Source organism: Lithohypha guttulata (genome assembly GCF_036872675.1).
Source record: "Lithohypha guttulata strain CCFEE 5908 chromosome Unknown scaffold_5, whole genome shotgun sequence".
NCBI lineage: Eukaryota > Fungi > Ascomycota > Eurotiomycetes > Chaetothyriales > Trichomeriaceae > Lithohypha > Lithohypha guttulata.
The window spans coordinates 496,522-519,363 of record NW_027042754.1 but is presented as its reverse complement, the minus strand read 5'-3'; the positions used below and the strand labels follow the sequence as shown (position 1 = coordinate 519,363).

The 22,842-nt window shown below is 50.1% G+C and overlaps 7 protein-coding genes across 7 annotated transcripts; 5 read left to right on the top strand and 2 right to left on the bottom strand.

The window, feature by feature from the left end:
* Positions 1 to 166: 166 nt before the first annotated feature.
* sds22 (protein phosphatase regulatory subunit Sds22) lies at positions 167 to 1,587 on the top strand (the record flags this gene model as incomplete). The annotated part of the gene is made up of 2 exons (XM_064900966.1): positions 167 to 189; positions 378 to 1,587. The coding sequence occupies 2 exons, from the start codon at positions 167 to 169 to the stop codon at positions 1,585 to 1,587; spliced, it is 1,233 nt and encodes a 410-aa protein (XP_064752042.1).
* A 587-nt stretch (positions 1,588 to 2,174) lies between these two features.
* Positions 2,175 to 3,236, bottom strand: AAH1_1 (adenine deaminase; the record flags this gene model as incomplete). The annotated part of the gene is made up of 1 exon (XM_064900965.1): positions 2,175 to 3,236. The coding sequence occupies one exon, from the start codon at positions 3,234 to 3,236 to the stop codon at positions 2,175 to 2,177; it is 1,062 nt and encodes a 353-aa protein (XP_064752041.1).
* A 1,461-nt stretch (positions 3,237 to 4,697) lies between these two features.
* MDR1_3 (GTPase-activating protein) lies at positions 4,698 to 6,584 on the top strand (the record flags this gene model as incomplete). Its single annotated transcript, XM_064900964.1, has 4 exons — positions 4,698 to 4,994; positions 5,042 to 5,195; positions 5,248 to 5,529; positions 5,578 to 6,584. The coding sequence occupies 4 exons, from the start codon at positions 4,698 to 4,700 to the stop codon at positions 6,582 to 6,584; spliced, it is 1,740 nt and encodes a 579-aa protein (XP_064752040.1).
* A 443-nt stretch (positions 6,585 to 7,027) lies between these two features.
* Positions 7,028 to 8,383, top strand: LTR64_006634 (uncharacterized protein; the record flags this gene model as incomplete). The annotated part of the gene is made up of 1 exon (XM_064900963.1): positions 7,028 to 8,383. One exon carries the CDS (start codon positions 7,028 to 7,030, stop codon positions 8,381 to 8,383), a length of 1,356 nt encoding a protein of 451 aa, XP_064752039.1.
* A 1,083-nt stretch (positions 8,384 to 9,466) lies between these two features.
* On the top strand, positions 9,467 to 14,158 carry KEL2 (Negative regulator of mitotic exit; the record flags this gene model as incomplete). The annotated part of the gene is made up of 4 exons (XM_064900962.1): positions 9,467 to 9,799; positions 9,849 to 10,227; positions 10,274 to 10,550; positions 10,597 to 14,158. The coding sequence occupies 4 exons, from the start codon at positions 9,467 to 9,469 to the stop codon at positions 14,156 to 14,158; spliced, it is 4,551 nt and encodes a 1,516-aa protein (XP_064752038.1).
* Positions 14,159 to 15,312: 1,154 nt separating this feature from the next.
* Positions 15,313 to 17,136, top strand: LTR64_006632 (uncharacterized protein; the record flags this gene model as incomplete). Its single annotated transcript, XM_064900961.1, has 4 exons — positions 15,313 to 15,734; positions 15,783 to 15,915; positions 15,997 to 16,138; positions 16,229 to 17,136. 4 exons carry the CDS (start codon positions 15,313 to 15,315, stop codon positions 17,134 to 17,136), a joined length of 1,605 nt encoding a protein of 534 aa, XP_064752037.1.
* Positions 17,137 to 20,307: 3,171 nt separating this feature from the next.
* Positions 20,308 to 21,693, bottom strand: LTR64_006631 (uncharacterized protein; the record flags this gene model as incomplete). Its single annotated transcript, XM_064900960.1, has 1 exon — positions 20,308 to 21,693. One exon carries the CDS (start codon positions 21,691 to 21,693, stop codon positions 20,308 to 20,310), a length of 1,386 nt encoding a protein of 461 aa, XP_064752036.1.
* Between the last annotated feature and the right edge of the window lie 1,149 nt (positions 21,694 to 22,842).

Below are 22,842 nucleotides of genomic sequence, written 5' to 3'. Positions count from 1 at the left end.
AGGCTATACCTCCCGCAAGCTTGACTGACGTGCATACAATAGCTTGGAGCTTTTATGCAAGCATCCTTCTTTGACTTCAATCATGCTGTCTTGAGACATCGTTCCACCAATTGATGTTTACAGCGACCCCTCTTGTCTTGTGATGGAGTTGACTGTGATTTGCATGATGGGGAAGGCGTCTGATGGATCGTGAGATCGTCATCGTAGAACCTGAAAATGCGTGAACATCTGACAAACAGCAGAAAGCAGAACAGCCGCACGTGCAACGCAAACGGCTACAGCCTTCGCTTCTCACCACGATACTGCGGCTGTTCTCTTCAGCTAACATTTTCGCTAACTCGAATTACGCGAGCGTGACCGTACTTACAGTTTGTTAGATATTCGATTCCTCTGTGCGAGCGAGCAAGGACGTTATTCTCATTACGTCGTACCGCATGTCTGGTCATGGACAAGCAAGACGAGACGCAGATCAATAGCACGTACAGAGACTACACTGAGCCACTCAAGGACACCGATGCACAAGGAGCCTCGTCTAATGGTCCACGTAGCTCATCGGGTTGGGATGGGAAATTACGAGTTCAACCACGCAATGCAGTCTTAACAAACCCAGAAGCCCTCAGTGACCCAGAGTACAGTGATCCGGATGCTCCTCCTGTTGAACAGATTCCAGCCGACGATGACTTGCTCGATGATGAGGACTCAGAAGCCGAAGATATCGACCTTGTGCATTGTCGCATCTCCTCCATCCCTTCGCTCCGACTCGAACGCTTTCCCAAGCTCAAAAGATTATGCCTCCGCCAGAATGCAATCGAGCACATCCAATGCCCCTCCGAGTTAGGCGAAACTTTGGAAGAGTTGGACCTGTACGACAATCTGATCAAGCACATTGAAGAAGGCGATCTGCAGGCTTTCAAACACCTTCGAACCCTCGACCTATCTTTCAACAAGCTCAAGCACATCAAGAATTTCCCCACCTTATCGAGTCTAGTCGAGCTCTATTTTGTGCAGAACCGAATAGCGAAAATCGAAAATCTTGATAACCTCACAAGCCTCACCACGATCGAGCTCGCAGCCAATCGTATCCGGGACATCGAGAACCTCGACAAGCTGACCAATCTACGCGAGCTATGGCTAGGCAAGAACAAGATTACAGAGATCAGAAATATATCGCACCTCATAAATTTGCGTCTTGTGGATCTGAAGTCTAATCGTCTTACTGCTATATCTGGCCTAGACTCACTGCTGGGTTTGGAAGAGCTTTATGTGTCTCACAATGCCATAACGGAAATATCAGCCTCCTCGCTACACCAGAACAGCAAATTGCGAGTCCTAGATATCAGCAACAACCGTATCACACGTCTTGAGAACATATCCCACCTCAAAGAGCTGGAAGAGTTCTGGGCTAGCGCAAACGGGATCAGCGACTTCAGAGAGGTAGAAAGAGAGCTTTCAAACAAGGAGAAGCTGGAAACAGTCTATTTCGAAGCAAATCCCTTACAGCTGAATGGCCCGGCTGTTTACAGGAACAAGGTCAAGCTAGCGTTGCCTCAAGTGAAGCAGATTGATGCTACCTTTGTGCGAGTGTGATAAGAAAGGGTTTAGGACAATAGTGCAGTGCTACGGGTGCTCGACTGGAAATCCCTGGATGATGTCGTTCAGAATAGCATGATTAAACTGGCTATTACATATAGCTTGCAAGGAGTTTGGTGTCATCAAGGCATACTTAGAAAACGATCTCATTTCATTGAGCCTCAGTCCTGATCTCCGGTCCGATAAGGTAGACAACATCTCTTACCTGAGAATGCAGTACCTTCCCACATCAGATGCAGTCTTTCAAAAACGGCATCCTGACCATTTCAAGCTTCGTTCGGTTCGCCCTTTTCCGATCAGCCTATGGTCGTTGCCTCTTTCAAACGAATAAGCAGCTTAACCTACTTGTCTTGCCGATTTAAATGAGTACTTTTGACCAGTATCGTTCGACGCAGAATGACCAAGGAATGAGGAGCCGCAATCCAATTCTCCGTTGACGAACTGTTCATATCAAACGTGCTCTGGCATGAAACCACAATGGAGGGCATAGAAAGAGTCACCTACCATACAGCAAGCATGGTTCACAGAACGACAATCACATCCAAAATAACTAAGAATCAGGCTGGACATTCATGACAAAAATGCTAAGAAATCCTGTGTCGTCCAGCATATTCATCAAGTACTTTCAAAAACGCATCCCTCCTCCAACTTGAAATCCAGCTAATTTCAAAGGCGTTCTTCATTAATCCCACTAGCTCCTTCCTGGTGACTTTTAATTCCTCTTCTCTTGCAAGTCTCAGCACGTTTTCGTTCGCATACCCTCGAAAGTACGCTGGATCGTCGCTGTTGATCGTGACCCTCGCCCCCTGTCGGAAGAGCTGCATGATTTCCTTCCCCTTGAAGTCGCTGCAAACTACCGAGTTGCTGATTGGACAACAGGTCAAACCGATCCTCTTCTCTCGTACCATGTCCACAAGCCTGGCATCCTCGACAATATTCGTCCCATGATCTAAACGATCCACCCCTATCTCTTCTAGCGCCTGCCGAATATGCTCAATACTCCCCACCTGATCAACGTCGCAATGCATCGTTCGCATGAACCCCTCCTTCCGAGCTCGCTCGAACACCTCCGCAAACTTCCTTGGTGGATTCCCTCGCTCGTCGCTATCGAGTCCCACACCAATGATGCAATCTTTGAACGGTAGCGCATCCATCAATGTTGCCATCGCAAATTCTGCGGACATATCACGCAGAAAACACATGATCAGACTTGTGCTGACACCGAGTTCTCGCTGAGCCTGGAGGACGGCGGAACGATATCCACTCACAACTGTTGGAAACGGCACCCCTCGACTCGTATGAGCTTGCGGGTCGAAGAACAATTCACAATGTAGCACGTTTTGCTCGTGCGCTTTGGTGAGGTAATCCATGGCCAGGTCGTGGAAGTCCGCGGCTGTTTGCAGCACGGTCATGGCTGGGTAATAGACGGCGAGGAAGGAGGAGAGATCGTGGAAGGCGAAGCCGGAAGACGAGGTGGTGGAGGCTTGTTTGACGCTGTTGGGAACGGGGACGTTGTTGCGCTGGGCAAGGGTTTGCGCGAGTTGTGGTGTTAGGCAGCCTTCGAGGTGGACGTGGAGCTCGGCTTTGGGGAGGTGAGCGATGAAGGTTGTTAGAGAATCGTTGGTGGTGGTGTTGTTGTTTGCCATGGCTAGGGATCACGTAGAAATGCTTCGAGACGTGTTGAGTATTGAAGATTAGGATTGGGATCATGGACCACAGGTCTATTAGCTGTATTGCCTGAACAGGTCTTCCTGTTTGAATATGCGTAGTTTGCTGGTCCTGAGATCAAAGAAGCAGCCTCAATTGACGACCTGCGCTGAACGTGGAATACGTAGCCTGTACCCTCACTTCACATTACTACCTAATTGAGTCGAGAGAGCACGACGCTGTACGGCTCACCGTATTGAGAAACTGATCTATCCAATGTCCACTGGTACATGGCAGACAGGGCGAATCCCAATAGATAACGATAGTAGTATGCCAAGCTGTTACACTGGGAGCGTCAGTTCCTGCTGATCTTCCGACTCCGCTCTAAACCGTTGCCCCAAGGCTGGTCGGCGAGTCCCTTCGCCACAGCTTCACATTACTAGGTCCCTACGATTGCGAGGAGTTCTGTCCAAAATTTCGCATACCACGATTGATTACCAGTGCTGGTCTCTCTGTCGAACCCGCTCAACCACGAACGTACTTCCGATAAGATAGAAACAATATACGGGCGCTGTATAGTTAAGCATGATGTCTAGCAAGCATCAGGATTTGTCACTGGCGAAGGATGCTGCTGCTGTTACAAGCAATGCACAGCGAACACACAGTGCATCTATGGCCGACATGACTATCGACTTCCTGCAGCAATGCCACTCGGAGGAAGAGGCCTGCCACTCGGAGAAAGAGACCATCTGAGCAGATTCGCACCTGCATACGAGGATCTGACGTACAGTACTGGAAGTACTGTAGATCGATTAAAAGATCTGACTTTCGGAGGCCTGCGTTCCGACCTATCCTGGTCCTTGTCGTTGTGGAGCCACAATACTGGCTGTTGCAGGGTCGTACACATCCTGGCAAACCAAATCGAGATACGCTATGGAAGGGGTGGTTCTTGTCGCTAACTCTTATTCAATGACTGAAAAGAACATCGCCAGCATTGAAATGCAGGGAGGAGCGGCTGATAGAAGGGAGTTCGCTTCTTTTGATAACTCACGTCGATCACTCGAGCTTCCCAAATTCGCTAAATTTGTTGAGCTTATGACGTCCTGAACCGATGGTCTGGCACCTATACGCGATCCAAGCTCAACGTCGCTGTCTATTTCCGCACAAGTTCATGCTGAATGAGGTAGGTGCTCCCACAATGTCTATCGTTTTATGTCAAGTGAAGTGAGCCTGTTACATATCGGAAATAGAAAGCCGTGGTTCTCCCATTGTGATGGTGGCCAATGTGAGCCCCTCCCTGCAGCCATGAAGTTTTTAACAATATACATGTCACCAAGCTTCAACGTTCAACGCTCCTGGTAGCAAGCTTTTCATTTAAGCACGGCGACCTCAGTGTTCTGGTCTGTGCTGTCCTTGTTGCTTGACTGATTACGCGTTGCCTCGAGTTGCTTGGAAATCAGATGGACTTCATCCGCACCACGACTTTGGGTCAGGTCCTTCACCATGCCTCTGGTCGCCGCTGGCTCAGAAATGCTGATGAGTCCGATGTCTCTATCTTAGCGACATATGTCGATCGAGAAGCGTCGAAAAACCTGGCCAGATGGGGCTCGATCAGTAGCAGACACGACCTCCCCTATACTGATGGAACTTCCTCTTTTTATGAAGAGCCGAGAATCAACATCGCAAGTGGTGCAATCATACATGAAAAACATGGCAAGGACATTTTCTTGGTGAAATTTACAGAACAAGATTCTGAAGTGGGTGCGCGAGGTCGCGATAAGATTATTGTCGCTGACCTGTATAGAATCCTCGGAATTGGTCCACTCGCAAGAGGGCCTTCGTAACGGCGGTAATATGTTTCTACACAACCTCAGTATATATCGGCTCTTCACTGTGGTCTTCCATGGTTCACAGCGTCGTCGAGGAATTTTCGGTAGCTCAGGTAATCGCTCAGCTCGGTAAGCGCAACCATGAAACGACTGATGGACCAAGACTAATAAGCATAAACAGGCACATCGTTGTTTTTGCTCGGTCTAGGAATTGGTCCCATGTTTTTCAGCCCCCTCGCTGAGATCCCGCGCATCGGCATGAACAACATATATCTGCTCACCAATTTGCTTTTCGTCCTGTGCCAGTTGCCGATCTTACACAGCAACAATCTCAGCACCATGCTCGTCTTTCGCTTCATTACTGGTATACTGGCGAGTCCTTGTTTGGCACAGGGAGGTGCATCGATTAAAGCCATGTACAGTGCTCGTGATATGGGCATTCCGATGGCGATATGGGATACTGGTATGTTGTGGTTCTTGCAGGTCACACAAACTTACTGACCGAAATCAGCTACAGCTGTTGCGACATTTTCTGGTCCTATCATGGGCAACTACGCAGCAGAGTATAGAGGTTATCTCTGGCCTATGTGGATCTCCTTTTGGTTCTCCGCCGCCGGCCTGCTTTCCATCGTTTCCTTTTTACCCGAAACTAGTCCTGACAACATCCTCTACAGACGTGCACGCCGATTACGGGTTTTGACCGGTAACAATAAATTCGTCAGCACATCAGAGTTGGCAAATTCAAACAGCACATTCGCAAGTATTGCAAAGGACAGTCTTATCAAGCCTCTTTCCATAAGCTTCAAAGAACCGGTCGTACTAGTATTGAACTCATATTTGGCCCTGGTATACTCTCTGCTTTTTGCAGCTCTGGAATCTTATTCGGTCATTTTCATCGACATCTATGGATTCAGTCCTCCCCACGAAGGTCTTACGTTTCTGGGAGGACTGACCGGGTCTCTCCTCGCATTGGCCGTCTACGCCGTTTTCTACCACTTCTACCAACAGAAATTGTTCAGCTCAGACGACAAAATCAAGCCCGAAGAGCGCCTTTTGCCTGCGTTCGTGTCAGCTTTCTTGGTTCCTATTGGACTGCTGTGGTTCGGGTGGAGCGCGAGACCAGATGTGCATTGGATCATGCCAGTCATTGGAGGAGCATTCATCGGGCCTTCGAGTGCGGGCCTCTTCTTCGCGATCATGAACTATTTACCTGATGCATACCCTACTGTATCTTCTTCGGTTCTTGCAGGTATGGACGACCCGCATTTCCTCACTTCCTTCTCACTTCTACTTTGTGCTAACTTGATTTTCTTTGTCATAGGCAACAGCCTCATGAGATCTGTACCAGCTGCAGCTCTTCCACTCTTCATCACACCAATGTACAAAGGCTTAGGTCCTGGGTGGGCAAGTACTGTCTGGGCGGTGCTGGGTTGTCTATTTGCGCCTGCGCCGTTTCTACTGTATCGGTATGGTGGTAGAATACGTCTTAAGAGTCCACGGGCTCGGCATGACTTTTAGGTAGCAGTGGGTAGCCACTAGATCGTACTTACTTCCTACACCTTGGGAATTCTTCTTCCTTAATTTACGTCCTGAGGATCTTTACTTAGATACAATCGGTGACAATCAGAGCTGAGAGAGTAGTAAGGATTGCGTTGGCGTTATGTAGTAATGGGACGGTGTTGTACGTCTTGTTTGTCGGTACTATTAAATGAAGACTTGCGAGTGAGACTGCAAACACAACGATCCTGTGAACCCAGATCGGATACAAGAGATGTGAAGCTTTCCAAGTCGGCATTGCGCAAGAGCTGGACAGGCTGACAGGCATCGTTGATATGGCTGACGAGGACATTAACGGTGACATATTACATGCTACAACAGACCTGATTGCGTCTCGTGCCAGCAAACATGAAACCAAATACAATTAACTGCTTGGTTTTTCCCTTGTCCCACTACCATTCCTCATGTCTTCCCTATTCAAGGAGATCGTCTTGTCAAAGCTCCAGGAAACCTTGGGGCGCTCCCAGGTGCACAGATGTCGTGAGATCAATCCCACCAGCGACAAAGTACACAACCATCCATCCGAGAAAGAACTACTGGCGTTCGAATCGACATATGCCGGAGCAAACACTGCCGAGCTGATGGAGAGATACACGGCGTGGAAGTCTGGTGCCGCTCGCCGAAACAAGAACTGTCTTGTATGTCTGAAGTCGGTTCGTAATGGGAAGGAAGCTTTATTGTGCACTACTTGTCCTCGAGTGCTGCACAGTCCCTTCCTGAACGGAAAGGCGCCGCATGGTGGTCACAAGATGCATTGTCCGCTTTGCATCAAGCGGAGGTGGCATTTGGTTCGACCGGTTACACCGACACAGAATGAAGGGCAGTCGGAGGATGACTCTCATATGAAGCGGATTAGGAGGTATCATAGGTGGCATCGATATAATTGTATGCATATTGTGGAGTGGTGTAAAATGCATGATGACGGATCCTTAGAGTCTGATCGGAGGCTGTTGATAAGCATTGGAGCTGCGAAAGTGAGTGACAAACAGCAGCAAATGGCTGGCAAAGTGAGTGAAGGTCGGGCAGATGACGAGCAGGAGTCGAGTGGAGCAGAAGGTGAAACAGAACATGCTGGGGAGAATAATTTCGATGCTAATGACAACCCCCCTAAACAACAAAGACCTCCTCAGGCAGTCAGCGAAGTACAATCGCAGAAGGAGGGAGAAGCTGCAGAGTACTACAACCCTGATGCTTCTGATCTTAACAGCGATGGCCGATCCGGAATACCAGGCGGTCAACGACAATCTAGCGTGGCCAGCAAGACACACAGCAAGACCTTGCCTTCTGTCGTGATATCTCGAGCTTCAACTCGCGAGGCACAAGATAGGGAACTCGACGGTTCTGCCCTTTCACCTGCAGCAGCATCCGAGCATGCAAGCACAGTTCACACTGGTTCCAGCTCGTCCTATATTTCATCAAGGAAGAGTCTAGCTCGGAACAAGGGAGGATTCCGTCGAGGTCAAGTGAACGACTCAGAGCTCACCTCATCCATTGGATCTGCGGCATTAGCTAATTTAGGCTCAACATGGCGCGTGAATGAGGCAGGAGCTGGAGAAAGTCACGTGCCAAGCCAGGTGGCCGCTCAGTCAGAAGAGGATGGTGAAGGCTCCGATGTGTCGTCGAGATCGGCTTCGTCTTCCAAAGCCACTCTCAGTCAGCGGGACGGTAGTCCGTCTAATTCTCACAAGAGTGACAGACTGTCATCTGTGGTTAGTCGTGGAAGGAGCAGAGTTAGCAGACAGGATTCAGCCACTGGTTGAGGACTTGACGACTGAGCAAGGCGTGGAACCGCGCTCTGAGGAAAGAATATAGCTTGTTGTGGGCAGTGTGCGTGCATTCGTGTTACTACCAGGTTTCGAGTATGCGTCAGCTTAGCTTAGCCACCCATGCGACCTAGTGAAGTTGCTGAGTGTAGGTCGCATGACCAATTGTACACAATTCAATGAGGAAGGAAAAATACTGCACCGCCTCATGTGGCGCTTGCATCTCCGCTTTTCTTGGAAGCGAACAATAATGCCGGATGATAGGTGAATTGACTCGGCAGGTCATCCTTGCTGGTGTAACTGGAGGAACGTACAGTGCGTAGACAGGCCTTTTGTGGCACATCATTGGGTCAAGGTGCAGAAGTATGTTCTGTCCAAGTCATTGCGTCGCAACAAGCGTAGTGTTGGTTCGCCTCACATAGAAGAATGCGAAAACACGATGCTTCCCCTGTATGTGAAGTTCTTTTTGTCCTGAATTTGAAACACTAGAGGAAGTCACACCCCGGGTGTAAGAAGGCCTAAACCCAACTTGGCGAAAACCTAAGAAGCCGAAGGACCCCCTAAAAGCGGTGTTGGTTAATTCTCGTTCATCACCTATCGATATAGTCATTATTGAGCGAGCACGTACCATCTCGAAGTTGTGCTTGACTGGCGCAGGTCAAGCGTAGCGACACTGATCGACCAGCCTCCCGAATACGAATGAGAGTCTCGCTCCTCCGACCCGATAACGCGCTCTCCAGCACTGTACGGTACTAGAGAAAGTTGTTCCTTAATTCCTGCATACCTAGCCTCAACTTTCAAGCCTCTTGCTGCATCTAGCTGCTTGTTCGACTCCCTACTGGTGCGACCACACTTTGTCGACGAGAACATTTACCAACGCGCGACATCGCGTCCCTGCTCTATTCGTGTCTGGACACCCGATATCTCTATTCGAGTCAACAGCAACAGCGACAAATACAGAGTCGCATGCAGCCAGATGACATGAACGCGCCAGTTGTGCAACGTCTTCCTATCAGCTAACCGACTCGATCCGTTCCTCAGCAAGACGACAGGGACGCTGCAGAGCGTCGTGATCAAACCATGTCGTTCCTCTTCAAAAGTAAATCGTCCAAGAATGCGCCGGCCCAACCTCCTCCGCAAGGCCTGCCTTCAGCGAACCGCAATATACATACCTCGGACGGTGCTTCCAATGCCGTCAAACCTCCATCGATAGCACAGCCTGATGCTAGAAAAGCACAATCCCCACCGCCCAATGCTGGCGCAAATGGCTCTCTCAACTCGCTGACAGAAACGAAGCCTGCTCCCATTCCTCCCCAGCAAATGGCTCCTGCTACTGCAACCGCTGTCTCTGGGACTGCCCCAGCTGCACAGGCTCCATTTGCTCGGAGGGACCGAGCAGGCTCAGAACTAGGTGTAAGTAGCAAGAAGATACTGTTGCAATACCCACTAATCTTGCTCGCAGGCTCGTTCTCAACCGCAAATGCGACCACCACATGCAGATCTCTATCCTTGGTCGCAGAAACCATTGGCCTTTCCAAACCCGCAAGCAAATCCCTTTCCTCGATACGGTGCCGCTGTCAACTCCATTGCTTCTAAAGAGGGTGACATATATTTGATGGGAGGGCTGATCAATGGAGAAACTGTCCGAGGTGACTTATGGATGGTCGAAGCTGGAGCAAGTCAACTCTCATGCTATCCAATCGCTACCGTTTCGGAAGGGCCAGGGCCTCGCGTCGGACATGCCAGTTTATTGGTAGGCAACGCGTTCATTGTGTTCGGTGGTGATACACAGCAGGAGGATACTGATGTCCTGGACGATACCCTTTACTTGTTAAATACGAGTGAGTTTCTCCGCCCATGCATTGTATTGGGTACTGACTCTACCAGCGTCTCGACAATGGTCGCGCGCTTCTCCTCCTGGCACGAGACCTGCTGGCAGATACGGCCATACTCTCAATATTCTGGGCTCAAAAATTTATATATTCGGGGGACAAGTCGAAGGTTCTTTCTACAATGATCTCATTGCCTTCGACCTGAACGCGCTACAAAATCCCTCGAACCATTGGGAGTTTCTTATTCCCAATACCAGTGCACAGCCAAATCCGAATGTGCCACCAGCAAGGACAAACCATACCATGATCAGCCACAATGATATGCTATATCTGTAAGTCAATCACCTGATAGCATCGATCTTCACTAACTTCGTGTAGTTTCGGTGGCACTGATGGTCAACAATGGTTCAACGATGTCTGGACATATGACCCAAAAACGAACAAATGGTCTCAACAAGACTGTATAGGGTATATTCCCGCACCCAGAGAAGGCCACTCTGCTGCTCTGGTCAACGACGTCATGTACATCTTTGGTGGCAGAACTGAACATGGAGACGATCTGGGTGATCTGGCCGCCTTCAGGATCACTCTGAGAAGGTGGTACACCTTTCAGAATATGGGCCCTTCTCCTTCTCCACGATCCGGCCATAGTATGACTGCTTTTGGCAAGCAAATAGTCGTCCTCGCGGGCGAACCCAGCACCGCTCCACGGGATACTGCCGAGTTGAGCATGGCTTACGTCTTGGATACGGCTAAGATTCGATATCCTAACGACGCGCCTGCAAACCAGTCAAAATCTCTTGAGAAGCCATCCAGTCCCACTCAACAGCTCAACGAAGCGAGAAATGTGGGTACAGTCGTCCAGCGCTCTATGTCGAAGGATGGACCAACCCCGAGAGGAGAATCACCAAGAGAGGCCATCAATGGTGGACCTGTGCAAAGGCCTGACCCTCAGGCACAGCGAGCCCCAGGCCCAGCTTCTCGTGCTTCGATGGGACCCGGCCCGGCAGGACCGACAGGATTGACAGGACCTCCACCTCTTAACCAACCATCAAATCCACGAGCCAACGGCATGGAGCCTGTCAATGTGGTTCCGAGGGAGCTGTCTGGTCCTAGACGAGAATTGCCGGCAGACAATCAGACACCGTCAGATTTGCCGGCACGAACAGACTCGACTCAAGCTGCCAGAGTCGCACGTGAACAAAGTCCTGGCTCTCAGGGACGAAGGACGCCACAGTCCGTGTCCAAGGCCAAGGCAATGGAGGCCAATGAAGCCGCACCTCTGGTCGGAGCAGCTGTTGCTCGACAGAGGTCGCACCGTTCTCAGCGTGCTCACGCCTCTCTGGACGGGCTAGACGACACAGCGATCGTTCGGTCTTCATCTGCTCGTCTACACGGCGACCATCGACATTCGAAGAGTTTCGCTGATGAGCCCCATTCTCCAAATATCACACCCCATCACGAAGCGCTCATGAAGGAACTTGAAACAATGAAGAGCAAAAACGCCTGGTACGCTTCGGAGCTTGCTCTAGCCAGAAAGTCAGGCTACGCTGCCTCGTCGAGTCCTACAGTAGACGAACGTGCTACACTGAATTTCGCCGACGACGATCGACCACTGATGGAAGCATTTATGACTATGAGAAACGAATTAATGAAAATGCAGCAAGCCATGGAACAACAATCAAAATCCACCGGGCAGAGAATAGCAGAGATTGAACATCAGCGCGATGCCGCTGTGACCGAGGCAGCGTATGCTCGAGCCAAGCTTGCAGCTCATGGTGGCAGTCAAAGAAGCACTCCTCAACTCGACAGAAGTCACGACAACGATGAGGCAGATAGGTCGACTGATATTAGCAGGCGACTGGCATTGTCTCTTGCTGCTGCTAACGAGCACAGAGCGAAATTGGAGTCTGTTACGCACGAGTTAGAGGCTGAGCGACGAGCTAGAGCGGCAGCAGAAGAAGCTGCTGAAATGGCTCAGCAGAGATTTGACGAGCTCAGTAACAGCAGAAATCCTGGCGAAATTGAGGCACTCAAAGCTGAATTACATGACACACAGAGCTTTGCTCGAGCAGAAGCCGGCCGAAGAACGGAGGCTGAACAAAGTCTGCGAATGCTGCAAGTTGATCATAAGGAACTCCAAGACAAACATAGCACTGCTTCAACTCAGGCTGCAGATCGCATGTCGTCGCTAGCCTCGCTCGAGGCTGCATTGGCTGCATCATCGGCAAAAGCGGCAACTCTCGAACGCCAACTCGAAGAAGAGCGATCAGCTAGGGATAGCATCGAACAAAAGCTCAGTCACCTCCGAGCTGAACATGAGACGAGAACACAAGAGCTCGAGAACACTACCAGACGACTGCGAGACGCAGAAGAGCTTGCGGACACGAATGCGAAGGAAGCAAACACGCATCGGGAGGCGCTGTTAGTCGGACTTTCCAAGATCTCCCGACCTGACTCAGCTCTTACCCGCGACGTCAGCAATGATGATCGAGTAGTCGCCTTACAAGAAGCCGCTGAGCAAGCTCGTAAGCTAGCGAAAGACAACGAAGATGCTGCCGAAGCTGCTGCACAGAGGTTGAGAAGTGCTGAAGAACGTATTGCTGGATTGGAAGCATACCAAGAACAATCCAGTCGAGAAGGCCTAAGCATCCGTCGTCAACTACAAGCTGCTCTGCGAGATCTACAATCGCATCAAACAGACAACCGAGATCTCCGCATTCAGGTCGAAACTCATCAGCGAAATGCCAGTGCCATCTCTGTGCAGCACAGAGCACTGAAGGATCTCCTTGGTGAACGAGGTGTGGATATTTCGGCTGCACGACGTTCACCTGGTTTCGATGGAGGGTCGCGCGATGGTACGCCAGATACAGCACGGTCTCGTGACCTCGAGCAGCAATTGCTAGCTAGTCAACGGGCGCATGACGAAACAAGGACCATGTACGAATCTCGGGCTGAGGAACAAGAGAAGACGTATCGCGAAAAGCTTGAGCAGCTAGAGAACGATTACCAGTCCTTGCTAACCTATGTCAAGGGTACAGAAAAGATGCTCAAAAAAATGAAGGAAGAACTCAACAAGTACAAGACGGCCAACCAGCGTTTGTCCTCGGAACTTGACGCCAGTAGAGATGGTAAGAGAAGCGTCAGCAGTATGAACACTGATGCCACAGAGTGGGCAAGCGAGCGAGATGCAATGCAAAATGCTATCAGCGAGATCAAGGTCCAGATGCAGTCACAGATACAGACACTGGAGAGCAATCTTCTTAGTGTGCAAGACGACCTCGAGACAGCGAGGTCTGAGCGTGACAAGCAGAAGTCCAGCTACGAAGAACTCTCACGATCCATTCAGAAGCGCGAAAAGGATCTGAATGACTTGAAGTCGGAGAACAGCATGCTAGAGACTCGTGCTCTGGACGCTGAGCACAGGGTCACAATGCTGTTGGATCAGGTTGGCACCTCGGTCAACAATTACCGTCGTCAGTCGCAGATGCAGCCGATTGCAGGTGTAAATGGGTTAGCGAACAACAGGGCGTCTAGCTCGATTGCCGGCCATAACAGACCCACAAGCGCAGGATCAGTTGCAGATACAAATTCCGAAGCCGGAGATCAGGATGACGGCCGTGGTTCTGTGGCACTTGATAACCTCGCCTCAGAGCTCGAGACGCTGAAAGCTCAGTGGGAGAGCCAAAGTCGCAGCTATAGATTAAGCGATCGATTCGACTTCGAAAGAACTCCTACACGAGAGGCACATGGTACTGGGAACAACACCAGTGGTGATCTGAGCGAAAGCATGGCCAGATGGAGGAATGAGCCTGAAGAAGACGAGCGGACACCAAGCGGCGGTGTTGAAAAGATACCGGTCAAGGGACCTAATACCTTGTCAATGACTCCAGCTGAAGCTGCAGCGAAGGCAGCAAACAGCAACTCGATCTATGCATAGAGCTCTTATGCGTGTGTGGTATCTTGATATCCTGGTCGTTCGAGGCGACTGGATTGGCGGAATGTTTCAGCAGCTGGATCATGGGTGGGCATTGAAATGATATTGACGACTGTACTTTCTAAATGTATTCTGGTTGCTCTCGGCTCGTGTGTACGACATTGGTAAACTATTTCAAATATATACCTGGGTATCAGAGGGAGTCCTGAGAGAGATGGAGTATTCAGTCAGATATGTAGGTTGCTTGAGTCTGTTCAGATAATGTAATCACGAACATGTTCATCACTAGTCGCATTTTCGCATCTCCACAAAAGTCATGGTTGTTGTTTGAGTGTAGCACGAGTCATGACCCTGGAATGTACCTGCATATCAGGCTGCTAGGCGTGTCCATCTTTGGTCAACTTGAACCTCTAAAAAAGGACGTACTTATCCTTAAAGCACGAAGGTGCTTGTCCTTTAACCACATAAAACGTTATCAGATATCCGAAGAATTTTGGCCCCAGGACGACGATGTGTACTTGTCAATAGAATTCGCGATCCACAAATCGATACATCCGCCGTATCGTGCTTGCTGCTTCTCACGTCCCACTGTGCCGAATACCCGTGTTGAATGCAGGGAGCAGAATCTGGCGACAACTCTGAGTAGCAGCTGCCTCAAATGCATTTCTCACTGGTATTCCTTCCCCATGGGATCCCCACAGATCTGGTTGTTCATTCGCTGGGATATAGAATGTATCGCGGAAAGTCGCACCTTCCCGTCTACTGTACAATCCGGACCTCGGGAGACTCTGTGAATGGGAAAGTATTCACGATGTGAAATTGTTGTTCAGAGTCACCGCTTTGCGAATACTCGGTGCGACACCCACTTACTCTGGCTTCATTACTGGTGTTTAGTTTAAATGCATGGTCAAATACAGATCTAGAACCTTTCCCTCTTTACCTACCTGTTCACCTAAAATATACGAAGCTGTGGCACTAAAAAAGATTTATGGACCAGTCGACCAACAAGCTGTGCCGACTGATGAAACTTATAGCTATATAATACACGTGTTTCTAGTCAATGTTGTATCACTGGGTGAGGATGAGACATCGATGCGAAATCTGGCCAGCACAGCGCTAATTTTGACAGACTTCATAAATTCGACATCCTTCTAGTCATGGCAGAGGAGAAATCCATGTTCCACGCCCTGTCTCGCGTGGGATCGACCGAGAACTCACATCCAGCAGTTTCAGTCTCATCAACGCCGTCGATAAGATCATTAGGTAATGCTAGCAGCAGTACACTATACCATGATCATGCAGACCCGGAGAAGAATGCCGATATCACTCAGCACGGACTCCCCGACAGCGTTGCGAAAGATGTCAATTTGGTGGATTGGAATGGTCCAGACGATCCCGAAAAGCCTCTCAACTGGTCGAAGCGGAAGAAATGGACGAACGTATTGATTATCGGGTTCCTCACTCTTCTTACGCCGTTCGGCTCTTCAATGTTTGCGCCAGGAGTACCCGATATGATGGAAGATTTCCACTCGACAAACGTGACTTTGGCATCCTTTGTCGTCAGCGTCTACGTGCTTGGGTATGTGGTTGACCGCCATGATTGAATTGCAACTAATTAGGCTTGCAGGTATGCATGCGGACCTCTCGTGATCGCACCAATGAGCGAGCTGTACGGTCGGGTACCTGTCTACAATATCTGTACTTTCTGGTTCCTAGTATGGACAGTGTTGTGCGGAATCTCAGTCAACATGCCAATGATCGTGAGTACTGGCTATGTCTGCCTGCAAGCAGATCTATCACTAATCGAGTCCATGTCGTTCACGTGAAGCTAACAGCGACAGATTGTGATGCGCTTTCTGGCAGGCTTATTTGGCTCATGCCCCATCACGATCGGTTCGGGAACTATAGCGGATTGCTTTAGACAAGAAGAACGTGGAAAGGTAATATCAGCTTGGACTTTGCCCATACTGTTTGGGCCAGCCTGTAAGTCATGTCCTAATCCAAGAGCACTGGCTGGGCACACGCGCGATCTCGGTCAATGTCTCTAAGGTATATTGTTGCTAACTTGCGCAGTGGGTCCAATTGTGGGCGGCTACCTCAGCGAGTACGTCGGCTGGCGGTGGAATTTTCATCTTCTAGCCATCTGGACCGCCGTCATGTTCGTCCTCTGCCTTTTCCTACTACCAGAGACATACCCGCCCGTCTTACTGAAGCGAAAGGCGCAGAAACTTCGCAAAGAGACTGGCAACCAGGAGCTACGGGCGCCATCAGAATTGACAGGCAAGACACCTAGCCAATTGCTTCTGCTCAACATCATACGGCCAACAAAGATGCTAGTGAGGTCACCGATAGTGTTCCTTCTCTCACTGTTCATTGCCGTCATCTACGGTTATCTATACATAATGTTCAGTACCCTGACTGTCGTGTTTGAAGGCCAATACAACATTGGTGGAGGCAACGTTGGACTGACTTTCCTTGGCCTGGGTCTTGGACAGATTGTCGGTCTGCTGCTATTCGCCTCAACATCTGACAGATACTTGAAGAAACAGGCAGCCGCGAACGGAGGAGTAATGACCCCAGAGATGAGGTTGCCGTTCCTCGTCTACACCAGCGGCTTCGCGCCCATCGGGTTGTTCTTGTACGGCTGGAGTGCAGAGTACAAAGTACACTGGATAGTTCCAATCCTCGGTACAATGCTCATCTCGATAGGTATGATAACCGCTTTCCTCCCGGTCGGCAGCTATCTCGTTGACGCGTTCACCGCATATGCAGCAAGTGCGATGGCAGCAAACACTGTGCTTCGAAGTCTTGGAGGCGCATTACTGCCACTGGCGGGAAGAGAGATGTACAACAAATTGGGATATGGCTGGGGCAATAGTGTGTTGGCATTTATTGCGCTAGCATTCATACCATTGGTCTGGTTGTTGCAGAAACATGCTGGAATGCTGAGAACGCATCCTAGGTTCCAGCTTCAGTTGTGAGTGAAAATGAGCACAAAAAATGTTGTATGGTTTGCGTTGCGTAGTATAGACGCATAAAAAAGGCAGACAAAGGGGTCATGTCAATATATGGAGCTCTGATACCACGACCAAGTGAGCAGCTTCTGATATGTTTGAACAGGTGGGCAGAGGATCTACCGCTGTACGTGACTGTCCTGCTCTCCAGCCAGCAATTCTCTGTGTTCAGAAAGAACAGCTGGATGGAGACGCAATCGGAGTGGTGCGGGGCTGTTTTATCACGGAACCAACACGCTCACACGCCTTTTGAAAAGCCCGAAAGCTTGACCATACGGAGGGCAAGAGAGACACGCGGATGATCACCATACTACGCAGGGACAGCGGATCATCACGAGATATTGATCTTATTCATCTGAAGGGCAAGTTCTTAATGACACGTCAAGGTTGGTTATAGCAGATTCAGTATTTTGTTTGTCCTTGATTGAGCTTGCCACATCGTCAGTGATCCGAGTCGAATCGACCTGCAGTCTGAGTCCAACACTGACACGTACTGTACCTATCACATGCCCCATCGTTTCACCAATACCACACGGACGACGGAACCTTGCTTGCTTATCCCGCCATCTCCGTTGCGCTGTTGTGGCATGTCTATCTGATATACCGAGCCTCAGCATCTTCCGTCCTTGCACCGTGATTGCGTCAAGACCTTATGAATTCTAGTCCGGAACAGCCTACACACTCTGAGCCCAGGGCATCTACCCTGAGGCAGACCCATCCCAATAACAGTCAGGGCGAATTTGCTCATCCTTCACTACCAAGACGTAGTCAATCGGACCGACTTCCACTTCAGCGATCCTCACACTCCTCCACTCACGAATATGACCTTCCACCCATCCCACAGGCTGAAATGTCGCCTGAGGCTCGGAGGGCAGGCCTCATAGCCATGGACCGAAAGAGAAGGCTTACTGCTTCAGCCCATGAGCCAGGAAGACGCAGGACTACTACTGGTGGATTCACGAACAGGGACAACAGATACTATTCTTCCACGCCACGACGGCCCTCCCAGCGTTCCACCAACTCGGAAGACGTACACGAGTCAAGAGCCAGAGAGGTCATTGATTTGACAAGTTCTTCGCCTTCTCAGCCTGAGCCCACGACCATACCAGAGCCCTCACGTACACAAAGAGCGCTGTCAAACAGCTCGGGAGGATATGTCATCCCGACCTGGCAGCCAGATGCTGAAGTCTCGGAATGCCCTATCTGCCACCGTCAATTTGGCTTTCTATTCAGACGCCATCATTGCAGGAAATGTGGCAGGGTAGTCTGCAACGATTGCTCACCACATCGGATTACCATTCCAAGACAGTACATCGTCCATGCCCCGGGTGCGGAAGAGACGCCACCTGGCATACCAACAATAGATCTCACTAAAGGTGACGAGGACGAAGATCGATATACAGGCCTAGGTAGTCCCAACAGGAGGTTACATCCAGCATTAGGAGGTGGAGAGAAAGTCAGGCTATGCAATCCTTGTGTACCAGACCCGCAGCCAGAATTACAGGCTGTATTAAGAGAAGGACCTCCTCCAAGAGTACCACACACTCCTGTAGAACCACTGCGTTCTGCTCCTCCAGGTGCAATTTCTTTCCCTTCGTTATATGGCTTCCCTCAGAGGCCGCAAGGCCCAGATCGACGTTATCTGGGTCACTTACCTCATCCAGGTACGAGAGTCCGTCTCCACGATGAAGATGACGATCTAGACTCGTCACCTGAAGCATTTGTGTCTGGTTCTCGAGGACAGCTTTTAGTGAGTAAACCAATGGTATATTGCTCTGCTCATACTGACAATCGCAGGGAATATCTGGTCGTCCTCAACAACTCCATTCACGTTTTCACTCGCTCGACTCGCGTCAGGCCCCGCTTCCGCCACTACCACCTTTTGCTGGCCGTCCTAGAAACCAATCGCTCTTCGACACTCTGAGCAGAACCTATGGCATTCCTCCGCCTCTCAGCGTCGAAGCCAGTCTACAACACCAAACAAATCAGCCGTCTTCAAGCACGTACCAAGGAAGAAATTATACATCAACGGCGCCACGGCGTCGAATAAAAGAGGAAGATATGTGTCCCATATGCCGTGGTTTACTGCCTGCTAAAGGACCTGATGGTGACGAAACAGAACGAGAGAGCCATATCATGCAATGCATAACTCAACACGACGCTTCTGCTGCCAGCCCTGCAAATCGTGTTCGTTCTCCTACAAACAACACCACAGCGCAAGCATCGACTTCTCTTCCTACTTCTGGCCCTCCAAGAACCCACCAGTTCGGTGCCAGTGGCTTAACCCTGCCAATATACACCCAACCACCTCCACCACCCGACACTCCTCCAGCACGCCCCGCTCAAATGCTCCGCTTCACAGCGACCGAGAAAGACTGCGGTCCAGCAGAGGGTACAGACGGCGAAGCCCAAGAATGCTCAATATGCATGGTCGAATACGAGGTCGGAGATGCACTAGTCCGATTAGAATGCTGGTGTAAATTCCACGAAGAGTGTATTGTGAGTTGGTTTGGAAGAAAAGCCGAGTGTCCTGTGCATAAGCTGTCTTAGAGGGCGGTTAGTGCGGGTAGTACTTGGGGTACAGGACATTCTTGGTTTATGTGGCTTGTGCGCTACTTTCTTTTGTAGGTTTTGTCTGAGTGATACAACATTGCCTACATGTCGAGCTTGACTTGGAATGGGATGTGGAAGGGTCAGCGTTTGTTTTTGGTCGTTCGTGCGTATGCTTGGAGTCGGGACATTGGAGGGTCATCAAGGACGAGGAGCACAACCAACGCTCTGCTTGGAGTTTCGGTGATATGGAAAAGACAGTCACGAGATCACCACGCCGATTATTATTATTTAGACAGCTTTGCTACGAGATTATGCATATTCTTGCTACCTGTTCGTTTCCATGCAATGCAGGAGTCCCTTCTATAAAATCACTGATGCAAACTTCTATAACAATTCGTCAAGGTATCTATTCTTCTAATGTCTGCGTATCGACATGGTTCTTTCTCTATATACATCTGCTAGTACTCCATCCCAATCATACACAATATCCTCATGAAAAGCCACATACGCAGACCCGCGCCTCAAGAATTCCTGAAGTCCCCCGACCCACGCCTTGTAAATTTATAGAAGTTCGTAAAATGCCGCTCAAAATACGGTGTGCCACACACTCCAATCACCTCCCATGGTCCAACACGTCGAGTTTCCGTCTCTAGAAAACGACCTGGTGAGCACACATAGTCCTTCTGTCTCGATACCATCAAATCCCTCGCCGTGCTCATAGGTCATACCGACGATATATCCTGTGGGAAAGACAAGACCCATCCGGATGAGGTCCGCGTTGATCATGAGGATCGTGCCGCCTACGCTGTCGAGCTGGCGGATATCGTCGTTGTTGGTGCCTTCGATCACTGCGTCGAGGATCTTGGTTAGGCCGTCGAAGCCCGGATGTGGTTCCCAGGAGGAGAGGTCTTTCCATAGGAGCTCTTGTTCTAGGTTGTTGGGGCCTGTGCGGCGGCCGGTCCATGCGTTGAGGTCGTATTGGCCTTGTTCGGTGGTGATGTGGGCGATGATTTCGTGTTGGCCGCCTTCGTGGCCGCGGAGATCTTCGATTTCGTGGCGGAGCTCGTTGCTGATGCTGACGCCTGGTGGAGGTTGGTTGGGCATTCTGTATTCGGGGTGGGCGCGCATCCATGCCTTGGCGAGTTCGGGCTCGCCGCGACGGCAGCGGGAGGTGAGGATGCCGACTTCGTGGTCCTTTGTGGTGGTGGTCTTGCTGATCATCGCGGAGACCATGGACTTGGAGGAGAACTTGTAGACGTCGCTGTCGAGCCAGAGGATGTGTGACTCGTGCTTTAGTGCGACGGATTGGAGATAGTTGCGCAATTTGGCGAGAATGGCTCGACGCTCGTGTTGAGGGATGCTATGGCGTTGGGCTCGGGAGGCGTCGGTATTGGGCTTCGATGCACTTTCGTATTCCGAGGTTGGAGGTGAACGAGTGGGCGCAGTATGCAGGACAAGGACTATACGGTGGAAGGCGTAATCGTAATACGTGGCATTGGCCCATTTCTCTTGACCCGATCCAGGTGCTTGGTCTGGTGTGAGGATTTGTATGTATCGTGCATATTCGGAGGGTGAAGAGGTCAATATTGCGACTGATGCTTGGTTGGATTGGAGGGTTGTGTTCGTGATGAAGTCGAGGTAGGAGTATACGCTTCTTCGGTCTTCTGTTGGGTTGCGACCCCAGGATTCTTCGTCACGAGTGATAGAAGCGAAAAGTACAGACTCAGATGGTGATTCTGACTCGAGCGAGCGTTCTAGTGTGTAGTGCTGGATGTCTCCATTTTGAGAAGCCCAGGAACTGATTGTGTATTCAGGCTGTTCTTTAGTCCACGAGATCGCCTTCTGAAATGCCGCAAGCTCTGCCGGCGGTTGATGATATGCTGAACGAGAACGCAAGACGAATGAATCAATCGCAAACAAGACAACGATGGCTGCGCCGACAACACGTGCATATGCTGGGAATGACTTCATGTTGTTTGCTGAAAGGACCTGCCTACAAAAGAGTGACTGCCAGAGTAGACTCTGGTGAACAATGGCAGGCAGGATCGGTCTCCGACCAGCTTGTTGGTAAGAAGACAAGCACAGGTTCGACGCTGCCACTGAAGAGTCAGCAGTCTTTCATGAGTGGCCATGACCCATGGAGTGAGCTAAAGCTCTGATCTGCTTAGCTCTATCAGATGCTTAGGTTTTCCACGCGGAAAGACTGTAGATCCCATCACCCTGTCTGGATTGTGAAAGTAAACATCGGGTGCAATCCCTGAGGGTGACGAGGCATGGCGTGTATCAAGTGGCATTGCGCTCTGACAAGGCACATCCATAATTGCTACTAGCTCGCCACTCGCGGCCTCAACCACCATAACTAGCAGAGCAATCACAGCTGTTGCATACACAGCGCGATCACTCTTGAAAAGCTTGCATATAGCTTGATGTGTGGTGGTATCTCATTGCTGTATTGTGGATCCTCAGGCGCGATTGTGCACGAGCTGAGGTGCTCTATTGGCTGGTGCTAGACAAGCAGGGAACCAAAGAAAGAGCTGATTTCGCAGAGAACACAGGAGTTAGCGTTCTTGATAGTGGAGTACAGAATTTCACGGACCCATGCTTCAAATGAACCACATATCGGTCACGGAACGATCTTATTTCACGCTCCAGCTCAGCCTGGCTTCTGCAAAGGAAAGGGGACGACCAGTGTGAGCTATGCTATAGTGAGAAAAGTAATGTAATCGACCTGATTCTGCGCACGGCAGACAGGAACGAGTCGGCAATTTGGAAATTGTTTTCAGCAAATTGCACCTCGAGATGGAGATTTCCAGCTGTCGGATTTGTTCTCCATCAAACCTCAACGGTATATGCAGTGACGATCTGGAATTTCAGGTACCCGTAGCTTTCTTTTAATGAAAGGAAAGGATTGTTGCAACGTGATGTCGTTCCTGAACCTACAAGTAATTGCAAATACCTGCCTGACGCTTCTGTTTTGTCGACAAATCAACATGCTCGGATCTTCCAGGTGGTATAGCGGACTCGTAGTGCCAACACAACATGTAAGACCTAAATATGTTATCAGCGACAATGGTTATACTGGCCATTCCAGACACCTTTTCAGCACATGCTTGAAATTAA